We start from the raw sequence: 13,107 nt of genomic DNA, 5'->3' as shown, positions 1-13,107 counted from the left end.
TGTCTGTTTGTTCCGGCTAATCTCTGAAATGGCTGGACCGATTTTGACGGGACTTTTTTTGGCAGGTAGCTGATGTAATAAGGCTACTACCTAGTAACTTAGGCTACTTTTATTTTAGAAAAATAAAGTTAAAAACCACGTGGACGAAGTCGCGGGAACAGCTACTGTATAATATATTAGAGATACCTACGTGTTTTTTTATTGATGACTAGCTGTACACGGGATTTCGTCCGTGTGGAATTTAACTTTATTTTTCTAAAATATAAGAAGTTAAATTCCACGCGGTACAGCTAGTTGTCGGTAGTCTAGCGATTTAGCTAGCACACTGCTTTGATTCCTGCTTGGTGGTCGAGGGTTCGATTCCTCGCACGCTGCAAACATTTGTATTCATGAGTAGGATTGTTTGTAACGGTCTGGGTGTTTTCTATGTATAGATAATATATATGTATTTACGAAAAAAATCTTTGTATTTATATCAGTTGTCTAGTACCCATAACATAATCTTCAGCTAGCTTAACTTGGGTCTAGATGAAGCTGTGTGAATTGTCCTGAGATTACTATTATTATTAATTGGTACACAGGTAAACTACTAACTAGGCCATATTGGTGTTGTTTGTTATGGTGAAAAAACTAGTATATATATAAGTTACACGTACAATTTCAAAGACTTATTTCTTCAAAACTGGCTATTATTACTGGCTATTCTGAAATAAAACTTTAGGGTTTGTATATGTAATGTTTGCATATAAAATATGATTAAAGGTTACCAGTGTATTTACACTTTTACTGAACAAACAGAGTTGTTTAATAGTGAAAATATTGTGTGGAAGACATCAATTACTTTCAGTACATGTATAGCTTTTCTCTTTTCCTAATTATTATTATTATTAAGTTTAAAGTGGTTGAATTTTACGTAAGGGGTATTTATACATTATTTCTAATTTACCATTTATTTTAAGTTTTTTAAACTCTATTCATCGAGACCTATCTAATGAGTCCAAACACGATATTTCTGCTGTAAGTTTTCGAAGAGTATGTTCATCATCTGATAATACTGGTGCCAGCATGAAGTCAAGGTTAACAGATAACTAATTACTTTTATTTCGTCAAAATCTTTAGATTACGTATAATAAATTCATAATATCGCTACCTATTCAAATCAAAACAAGTATTAGGTACTTCATGTACTAGTATATAAATTCATCAACACACAAGTAAATGATTTTTAAATATATTCAGAGCCAAAAAATCTTTGTGCATTTAAAAAAATTGCCGATACGGATTCACTATTGCAGGAAATTGTTGAAAAAATATATATCGCGTATAGGTATCTACTACTATCGACGAATACATTTGGCAACAACGCGCAACATATGCGATGTTGCCGTTCCGCCGAGACCATGCCGGAACGGCAACATCGCATATTCGAATACAAAGATAGTGATAGAAAGAGAGAGACAGTGGAATCAGCAATATCTACGGATCGTGGCTGGATCAACTAAGTGTGCAAGTTTATATAAATGTATATATATATATATATATACATTTGTCTTTAATTCAAAGGAAATATAAATAATGAACGCATCACATTTAAAACAGTATAAATAGTTAATAATTTAATAATAAGTTAATAGTTTAATAAGTACGTACGTAATATTATCACATGGTAACAGCACGTATTATGGCAAAAATAAACATCGGCTGATTTGAAAAGATTTATTATAGTAATAATAGTAATCTCAGGACAATTCACACAGCTTCATCTAGACCCAAGTTAAGCTAGCTGAAGATTATGTTATGGGTACTAGACAACTGATATAAATACAAAGATTTTTTTCGTAAATACATATATATTATCTATACATAGAAAACACCCAGACCGTTACAAACAATCCTACTCATGAATACAAATGTTTGCAGCGTGCGAGGAATCGAACCCTTGACCACCAAGCAGGAATCAAAGCAGTGTGCTAGCTAAATCGCTAGACTACCGACAACTAGCTGTACCGCGTGGAATTTAACTTCTTATATTTTAGAAAAATAAAGTTAAATTCCACACGGACGAAATCCCGTGTACAGCTAGTCATCAATAAAAAAACACGTAGGTATCTCTAATATATTATACAGTAGCTGTTCCCGCGACTTCGTCCACGTGGTTTTTAACTTTATTTTTCTAAAATAAAAGTAGCCTAAGTTACTAGGTAGTAGCCTTATTACATCAGCTACCTGCCAAAAAAAGTCCCGTCAAAATCGGTCCAGCCATTTCAGAGATTAGCCGGAACAAACAGACAGACGGACAAAAATTGTAAAATATGTTATTTTGGTGTATGTACCGTATTTATATTCATATGCAAGTAGTAAAAAACGGTTATTTCAATATTACAAACAACAGGCTTCAACATTCTCAAGTACCACAAAAAAGATGTTTTTATTAAAAACAAGCTGTTCCCGCGACTTCGTCCGCGTGGAATTAAACTTTATTTTTCTAAAATAAAAGTAACCTAAGTTACTCCTTATAAATCAGCTACCTGCCAAAAAGAAGTACCGTCAAAATCGGTCCAGCCATTTCAGAGATTAGCCGGAACAAACAGACCGACAGACAGACAGACTAAAATTATAAAAATTGTTATTTTGGTATATGTACCTTATATATATTCATATGCATGTAGTAAAAAACGGTTATTTCAATATTACAAACAGACACTCCAATTTTATTTGTATGTATAGATGTATAGATTATTATTTATTTATTTATTTATTCATCCAAAATAATACAAATTGTGTAGGATAACGTAATAGTAACATTACAGTAAAATTTTGTCAACAACATAATAGCAACTTAAATATTAAATCTCAGTATATCTATAGACTAGCTGGCCCCAGCGACTTCGTCCGCGTGAAATTTTATTTTATTTTTCTAAAATAACAGTAGCGTAAGTTACTCCTTATTACATCAGCTACTTGCCAAAAAAAGTCCCGTCAAAATCGGTCCAGCTATTTCAGAGATTAGCCGGAACAAACAGACAGACAGACAGACAAAACTTGTAAAATATGTTATTTTGGTGTATGTACCGGATTTATATTCATATGCAAGTAGTAAAAACGGTTATTTCAATATTACAAACAGACACTCCAATTTTATTTACATGTATAGATGTATAGATTAAAAAAAAAGTAACAGTCATAAGGCTAGTCGTATGCCTAATACATATAATAATGTAATAAATTCATTTAAACAGAAATTGCGGCAACATTATTTAAATTTGTAACTTTTTTACTGTCCTTCTCCATTTTTCACATCTTTCTGTTATATCCCTATAGTTCTCTCTATATTTTCTGTTTTTCTTACTTTCAATTTGAGACTGTACTTATAATTTGATTATCAGATCATTATGTATTTATTAGCTATTATATTATGCATAAAAAATATTTGTAATAATAAAGAAAATACATTTAAAATGTTTTACTTGTTGTGTTAGTTATTTATAAGATCTTACTATAATTGTTAGCTGCTTTACAATTTAGAAAGTACAATAGGTAATGTAAATTAAAATTAATTGAATACTTAACAACGTTTTGTTCGATTAAATTCATTTAATTATTAAAATAGTTAATTTAAAATTAGAATAAAGACAAAAAAAAAATAACAAAAAAAAATCGGTGGCGGGAATCGAACCTTGAGCGTCCGTTTGGTAAGTTGATTTGAAATTCAAAGGCTTATTTCTTCGAAATTACTGGTCATTTTGAAATAATACTTAGGGTTCGCATACCCTTATCGGATACTACTACTACACGGAGTTTCGTCAAAATAAAATATCTAGGTTAGGTATAATAAATTCATAATTAATAGACCGTTACGGTATCTGTATATATTCGGATCAAAACAAGTACTATGAAATAAGAACGAGTATATAAATTGATTAACACAAGTAATTGATTTTTGAAATATATTCAGAGCCAAAAAGTCTTGTTTCTTTATTTATGTACTTGTTAGATGCGACAGCGACTTTGTTTTATACTATACTATGTAATGATTGATATACCTAAAATAAATAAAATATCTGAGGTTTGGACAAAAACTCAAAGGGTAATTTATTTTGAAAAAGTATTTTGAAAATACCTATTTTGCTTTTAGTGTTATAGTACTTTAACTGTTATGTTTTAAGTAACAATGTTTAATTATAATTAATACTACTGCACCAACACTCCGATCGTGCAAAAAAATTTGCTGTTTCATTATTTTTTAGTTCAATTAGTGGTCTACCTAAGTCCTGGGCTAAGGGGGGAGAGTCATGACGCCCCCATGACTCCCATGACCTCCATGACGCTCCCCCCTGGATCCGCCGTTGCGTCTTCTCTTTATTCGCTCAGTAACTTTGTTACAAAAGAAAAGATTCCCGTCCAAAAAATAATAAGTATTGAGGTTTGATCTGGAGTCACGTTACTCCAGACTGATTTCTATAAATATTTAGATTAGATAGACTATTATTCTTGAAATACTAGCTAGACATTATTAAGTTACTGTAGCCATAATGTAGTAGCCCAAACGTGCCAATGAGGAAGCCCTTGGCAAATGCTGCACCCTGATTGGCCCGTTTGAATTGGATCAAGAACTGCTCGTATGCCAAAAAGGTGGATTTGTATAAAATCGTGTATAAATCGCTTAATTATTATTATTACTCGTCGTGACAGTTGTGGCTCAAAACGGATCAACATTTATATATGGTCAGCTGGCATTAGATCAACAAAAGGCCTCCGGATCAACAAGTGAAAAAGGATCAACAAAAAACTACCTATACGGCACGTCTGAGCCACAAAGTGCCCAAGGGGATATTTATATATATATATATATATATATAATAATAATAATAATAATAATTTATTGCGTATACATACATAAACTGACAGTAAGCATAAAACAATGAAAATAAATGATTTACAAAAGGCGGTCTTATCGCTATCAGCAATCTCTTACAGACAACCCGGTGTTAACACAGAGTATTTACATAAAGAGAGAAGGCAGGAGGCGCACTAAACACTCTATTTATTATACAACTCACTCACTCTATTGTACTCAATCACACTCTATTTATTTTACTTTACAAAAGAGGGCCTGTCCTTTTTGTGATGACTCTGCATTCCGAATGAGTGGTAGAATCAAAATATGACTATTCAATAGTGCTTGTAATGAGTTTATTTGAATAAAGATTATTTCTATTTCTATTTCTACAATTATAGATAAACATACATTTTATAAACATAATAAATAAACTTACACACCAATACATACAATATACATACATATACTACATAATAATGGACGAGAGGACGTGATACTATTCTATTACAGGGATAGATAATGCGATTAATATGTTTTAGCTCTCGAGGATAATATACCTTTGTGACAGTGAAAGAATTTTTAAAATCGGATCTGTCTGTAGATTGCTTTGAATATTTATTGCTTAAAAATGTGGTACATATGTGGTTTTTAAGGTCTTTTAGTTTCACACATTGTTGGAGCTTCAGCAGTACAATAATACAAATGTTGATATGATAAATACTTTAATTGCTGATTCTTTACAAGAATATAAAATTATGTGTAACTTTGCCGCCGTACTATGCACAAGTGGCGGTCGGCTCCGTTCGGGTATTGTCGGTGCCCTCCGGTCGCCGCTGGTCGCGGTACTGCTTCATTAGAGTACCGTGTAATGAACCCACATTTTGTCATTTCTGATATGCAACAGCAAAACAAATGTCGATTTTGGCTGTTATTATAATTAAGAGCCATTATTTATATGTTAATTACTTATTCATTAGCAGAACTGGAGATTACCACGAACAAACAAACAAACTTTCTGTCTTTGTAATTTTAGTACAGATAATAATATCATATAGTCCAAAACTAAATAGAGCTCGTGATATGGGATACTGGCAACTGATATAAATACATAATATGCAAGTACACAAATATACAAAGAAATTATTGTCAATATATATTACAAAAGAAGATTTATAAATGCAATACAAACACATTAATTTTGGAAATTCATTTATAAATTGGGATATTTCACCCTTATAACTTAGGGGTATAAAAAAATAACCTATTCTCAAACCTACCGACTATACTTATAGAATTTCATTAATATCACTGAAACCGTTTAGGAAGAGTATGGCGACTAACACTGAAATGAGAATTATATATCAGACTAGCTGTACCCGCGACTTCGTCCGTGTAAAATTTAACTTTATTTTTATAATATAAAAAAGTTTTTTTCTAAAATAAAAGTAGCCTAAATTACTCCAGCCATTTCTTTTTTTTTTTTTTTTTTTTTTTTTTTTATTAGGTCTACAAAACTGGATGTCTTACATAGTACATAACTTAATACACATAAAACAAACTATTTAAGTAACACATCCTTCTAGATGTAGACACAGCATGCATAACTTAATTTTTACACACACAAAATGACACTATACAATAATAATTTGCATTAATAGAGAATTATTTTATAAAGCTTTCTTGTATTTCAAGAAAATTACAATTTAATGTCCGTTTAATATTACTGACTGATGCACCGAAAATATCAAATATGTGTCTGACATTATTATAATTCTCACACATTCGATATACCGGGGAGTATTTGCCATAGTTAGTTCTACACTTGGGGAGATTAAAAGTTTTTCTATTAAGCAGTCTGCTACATGATCGTGGAACTAATATACCAATATTTTGTAGAATATCAGGGCAATCGACTATTCCGTGTAAGATTTTATATAAAAGTACCAATTCAGATGTTTCCCGACGTCTTGAAAGGGATATAATTCCATAATATTTGAGTCTAGAATTATACGAGGTAAGATGTTTACATTGATTATCCGAAAAAGCAAGATGGTAAAGAATTCTTTTTTGTACTTTCTCTAATCTCATATTGTGAACCTGGTACTTAGGATTCCAAACGGGGCTACAATATTCAAGAATACTCCGTACAAAACTATTATAAAGCAGAATGGCTATTTCAGAGCATTTGAAAAAATTATTTTGTCGTAATAATTTATTATAAAACCTGTAAGTTTAATACCTCTAGTTACTATTGCACTTATATGTTCGCGGTAGTCTAGTTTTTTGTCTAGTATCACTCCCAAGTCATTCAGCTGAGATACTTCTTTAAGTTGAACGCCATTAATGCTATAAAAGGCTTCTATTGGCTTTCTTTTTCGCGAAAATTTGATGTGTGCACATTTAGATACGTTGAGAACCATGTTATTGCAAGTACACCAATCAGAGACAGCATTAATGTCGTTTTGTAGGCATTTGATATCGTCCACCGATTTAATGATTCTATAGATTTTAAGATCGTCAGCGTAAAGCTTATATTGTGACGTAATGCATTCACTAAGATCATTAACGAAAATCAAAAAGAACAAAGGACCCAAATGGGAGCCTTGAGGAACGCCTGAAGGTACTACTCTTGATTTAGACTTGAATCCGCGTAGCATAACGAGTTGCGAACGGTTTCTTAAGTAGGAATCGCACCACCTCAACAAAGACCCACAGATACCAGCGTGTTCTAATTTATTAATGAGTATATCGTGGTTCACGACATCAAAAGCCTTGCTAAAGTCAGTGTAAATTGCATGTACCTCATAACCCTCCTCAAGCGCAAGTAAAATATCGTTTGTGTAACTTAGTAAATTGGTTGTTGTAGATTTTCCTGGCAGAAAACCGTGTTGATGGGGATCTATGGTGTGTTTAAGGTGAAAGTATATTGTTTTCTGGATGAGGGATTCGAAAAGTTTGGGTATGGCTGAGAGTATTGAAATTGGCCTGTAGTTACTAATATCGTTTAGATCTTCCTTTTTGTGTATTGGGGTGATATGTGCTAGTTTCCATAGGGCGGGGAAACATCCGTTTGACAATGACTTATTAAAAATAATTGTTAGTGGAGATGCAAGTTCTATTGCACATTTCTTTAAGAAAGTGGGAGGTATACCATCGGGCCCCGCTCCCTTCGTATGGTCTATAGCCTTAAGGGCCTCCAACACTTCTTTCACAGTAATGCAATAGTTGCTAAGATTAGTACTGTTCTGTTTTAAAGTTCTGATACTAGAACATGGAGGTTTGCGAGTGTCGTATGTGGAATGAAAGTATTGAGAGAAGAGTTCACTTATGTCCTGACCACCTTGAACAACTTGTGCGTCTAGAGACATTTCATCAGGAATTAAGGAACTATTTCGTTTCATATTATTTATAAATGTCCAGAAATATTTAGGATTTTTAATAATATTTGTTTTGGTAGTCGACTTAAACTTATTTAGATCTTCAGTGAGCATTTTATCGCAACGCGAGCGAAGCATATTGAATGTTAATCGATCTAAAGGGTTATTATGTTTTTTAAATTTTTTATGATAATTCGCTTTTTCTTTTAAAGACTTAATTAATGAAAAGCTAAACCAAATTGGGTATTTATTTTTACTTTTTCTTGTCAACGGTGTGTGATTAGTAATTACGGGCATAATTAGGCTATAGAATATATCTACCATTACGTCCACATCACTGATTTGTTCCAAATGTGCAAACCAGTCTATTTTTGATATTTCTTCCCTAACAGCAGCATAATCTGTCTTATGAAAGTTATATGTTTTATGAAAGTTAAATTTTGGTCTTTTCGTTAACTTAATGTTTAGGGTAATATCCAGAGCGGGGTGATGAGTATCTTGGTTCACTAAGGGATTGAGGTTTTGCGACACGTTTAGGCAGTTGCGAGTATTAGTAAAAACCAGATCCAGAATACGAGAATTCTGATTAAGGATGTTATTCATTTGTTGTAGATTATTAAATGCCATAGTATCGCAGAAGAGACATTCCACCTCACTGGACATGTTAACTGGGACAAAAGAGTTAGATGCACTGTCATAATTCCAATGCAAGTTAGATAGATTAAAGTCACCTAACAACAGTATTCGCGATTCGTCACTCAGGTTGTGTATCGTTTCCGTTATATTCGATAGCAGGCGTTCCATACACATATAGTTAATAGGTGGAGCTAAGTATACTGCACAAATAATGAGTTCGACAGCAGAATGACCCTTTGTAATCTTAACTGTCGCCCAAATGATTTCATCCAATTTCGACTCCCACTTAAATTTACGAGAAGGCTGTAGTCCCTTTAGAATTGCAATCATTACTCCGCCCCCGTCTGTTTTAGAGCTACCAGAAGTAGAACGATCACGCCGGAATATATAATACCTGTCATCCAAGATTTCATAGTCGTAAACAGTATCGTTTAGCCACGTTTCAGTTAATACAATAATGTCATAATTAAATTTCAATGCATTAGTCAGTATGGTATAAGTTTTAGTTCTAAGACCTCGAACATTTTGGTAATATAGTTTAAGATTGAATTTTGAACAAAATGTGCTAAATAGCATGGTAGAAAAAAAAAAACAATTAAATAAACTCAAACTACGGCTTTTAAATAGTCCATGTTCTTCACCAAATGTGCTCTTGAATTTGCATCTTTTCTAATAAAAATACGACCATTCCTGACCCAGACAAAATCATAATTCTTCTCTTTGGCGACTTTGCGAGCAGCAGCATGTAGTTGTTTGTTTATCGGAGATAAATGTTCACAGACGAAAATGGGTATTTTCTCTCCAGCAATTCCCAAGTGCGACGTATTTAATTTATCTTTTTCGTTTGCTTTATTGTAGGATTTAATGGCTCCAAGAAGATTATCGCGTACACGTGGACTGGAAAGCTTGACGACAATTGCACGGGGCCTGTTACTATCGGCATTGATCTTAGCCACTCGATGGTAGTTTTGTATGTCATTATCGGCCATTTTATAGCCCACCACTCTGGAAAGTTGCCGGATTGTCGTTGACAGGTTCTCCGATTTGTACTCTGGAATACATTGGATTTCAAGGTTGCATTCTCGTGATTGTTGTTCCAGCTGATTTAATCTGGATGTCAGATCATTTACTTCCAGACGTAGAACTTGATTCGTGTTTTGTAACTCATTAATTATTTCTACTTTACTTTCTAAAAGCCCTTTTAAATCTTCATATTTTGCAGCAAGGAAGTTAATACTCTGCGTGAGCTCATTAATTGCGGATCGCGTTTCAGATCCCTCTGATGAAAACTGTTGCTTGAGGCTTTTGGTAGAATCAGCTAGTTTATCATCAATGTATTTCTTCAGATCTGCGATGTCCGTGGATGATGATGGAGTTATATGAGAGGTGGACCTCACGGGAGTGTTTGTGTTATCGCCACGTTTCTCAACGGGTTTACACTGAGGGCACTTCCATGTTGATTTATAAGCTTTTGACTCTTTTGCATAATTTTCAGTCGAGAGTCCCAAACATTGGTAATGGTACACTCCTTTACATTGAAAGCATGATTTGATCTCAGTAGACTTCACCTGCTTGTTACACCCCAGACATGTATTCATCTTAAAATAGATAGTTGTTAATTTCGTCAATTTAATATCGCCCCAAAAATAGGGGAATAATTTTAATAACGGCAACACTGAGTTTGAAATAATGTCAGACTAAACCGACTACTGACAGCGACAGTCAAAAAAAAAAAAAAAAAAAAAATAACAGAATGTGAGGGTACTCTTTAAACACATATGACATAGACACTAAAATGAAAGTTGATAATTGTGATCTTATTTAAGTTAATAATACACTTTTTAGTGAATAATTTGACTTGCAAATAAGTACACTGAGAATGAGAATGTTTATAGTCACTTTGTTTTCACTTTTAATGCAGAATTTACACTGTTTCAATTTATTAACCGATAATAAGGTAAGGGATGTCAATCGTGTGCATGAACTTTACGACCTCTCATTTCAGAGATTAGTCGGAACAAACAGACAGACAGACAAAAATTGTATATAATATGTGATATAGGATGTATAGTAGATATATATTATATATATATATTTCAATATTTTATTTATATATCGCTATCGTATCGCATATAACGATACAAGCGATCCCAAAAACAATAAAAAAATCATCAAAATCGGTTCATCTATCATTCAACAACAAACACTCTAGTACTGACTTCCAAAACGAAACCATAGCGAGTTTTAATTTTTGTACAGCTCCATCTAGCGGTGAGGATGGGAAACTAGTTGCAAGTTGCTTTTTCTTGCTTTGTGATGTTTTAAACCCTTTCAATACGATTTGTTTATTTTAATCAATCATGTAAATTTTATAAGGGATGTTAATGGATATGAAATTTCGGATACGGATAGGTTTCGGATATAGTAATGATTATTATACCAGATATGGATACAGATGCGGATATGAAATTATTTCATATCATCCGTTACGGAGCTCCCTAACATCCCTGATGATATCCCTGTCTTCGCACGGGTGTACATATATTATACATATAAACCTTCCTCTTGAATCACTCTTATCTATTAAAAAAACCGCTTCAAAATCCGTTGCGTTTTAAGATTTATAAATGCAATACAAACATTAATTTTGGAAATTCATTTATAAATTGGGATATTCCGCCCTTATAACTTAGGGGTATAAAAAAATAACCTATTCTCAAACCTACCGACTATACTTATAGAATTTCATTAATATCACTGAAACCGTTTAGGAAGAGTATGGCGACTAACACTGAAATGAGAATTATATATCAGACTAGCTGTACATACATATGATCGGACAGACAGCGACAGCGATTTTGTTTTATACTATGTAATGATGAATTATTAAAAATTAAGTATATTCGGCATATAAATTAAAAAAATTGTCCGTCTGTTTGTTCCTAGCTGTCATACCTGAATGAGTATCACAATCGTGTGCTCTCGGTGCTGAGGCCCATACTGAAGGACAGGGGTCTGCGACAAGATCTCGAGTGGTTGCAGCGGGAGTGTCAGCCGATCGCCAGGGAATAGGTTTGTACATTTTTTTTATTTAAGTTTGTATGGATGTATGGATTGGATGTATGTTTGTTACTCTTTCACGCAAAAGTTATTGAATGGTTTTTGATGAAATTTTACAGTAATATAGTTTACTTGCTGTGCCCGTGGTTTCACACTTGGAATTTATAGCCTATATGTTATTCTAATGTATAAGCTATATTCCTATAAAGTTTCATCAAAATCCGTTCTGGTAGTTTTTGCGTGAAAGAGTAACAAACATCCATACTTACAAACTTTCGCATTTATGATATCACTTTTTCACACACACTTTACAAGTAAATATTTTGATTGTCTTTTTATAAATTGTAATTCTAACCATTGTGAATTATAAGAGGAGGGAACTAGTACCTAAAATACAAGATTCTACTCAGTTTAGATACCAACAATTTAAATTGTAGATATTGGATGCAAAATATTATTTTTTTTTACTCTCTGTTTTCACCGGTAATTTTGGTATGTGCGGGTCTAAGTCAAGTACATGTACAAGTACAATGCTATATTTTGAGGTGAATATATGTACTGATATTTATAATATCGGTCTAATCTGTTTGTAAAAATTTCTTTACAATGCGGCACGTGTTTAGAACTACAGCCTTCTGTAGTTGACAGTATATATTAGAGGGCAAGTTCAGTATTTATTGACTGATGCATCTGTTTCGTATTATTATTAAGATTAGGATTATTAACAATAAAGGATTATAAATAAATAACCCGAGCATAAATAAGTTGGGTTTTAGTTTTTAGAAATGTGTTAATTTGTTATATTTTTTTTTCAGATCTACATTGGTATTGAAAACGAGTTTAAATTAACGCTGCTGGTATAAATATGGGACAATGAACAAATGTGTACAATAAAAGTATTAAAAGTTTTATAAAATGATAATCTGCTTTTATTTTGTTTAACTAGCTTTTGCCCGCGGCTTCGCTCGCGTTAATTTTACCCCTTAGGGGTGGAATTTATCAAAACCCTTTCTTAGGGGATGCACACGTCATAGTAACTGTGTGGATGCAGTCTCAGCACGATCGGTTTAAAATTGACAGAATTTCATACAAACTTTCAATCCCTATTTTATCCCTTTGGGGGTAGAATTAATGAAAATCCTTTATTAGCGGATGCCTACGTCATAATATCTACCTGCATGCCAAATTTCAGCC

General features: G+C 33.0%; 1 protein-coding gene across 1 annotated transcript in view; it reads left to right on the top strand.

Moving 5' to 3' along the window:
- Positions 1 to 12,831, top strand: part of LOC131845352 (xaa-Pro aminopeptidase ApepP-like) — a 46,318-nt gene extending 33,487 nt beyond the window's left edge. The window contains exons 17-18 of the mRNA XM_059194403.1: positions 11,800 to 11,925; positions 12,729 to 12,831. Of these exons, the coding sequence (XP_059050386.1) occupies positions 11,800 to 11,925 (126 nt within the window). The 3' untranslated portion in view covers positions 12,729 to 12,831. The remainder of the gene's footprint in view (positions 1 to 11,799; positions 11,926 to 12,728) is intronic.
- The last annotated feature ends 276 nt before the right edge of the window (positions 12,832 to 13,107 follow it).

Source organism: Achroia grisella, unplaced genomic scaffold (assembly GCF_030625045.1).
Source record: "Achroia grisella isolate CSIRO2021 unplaced genomic scaffold, CSIRO_AGI_Agris_v1 utg461, whole genome shotgun sequence".
NCBI lineage: Eukaryota > Metazoa > Arthropoda > Insecta > Lepidoptera > Pyralidae > Achroia > Achroia grisella.
Note: the sequence above shows the minus strand (reverse complement) of the source record. Positions and strands in the feature narration are given on the sequence as shown.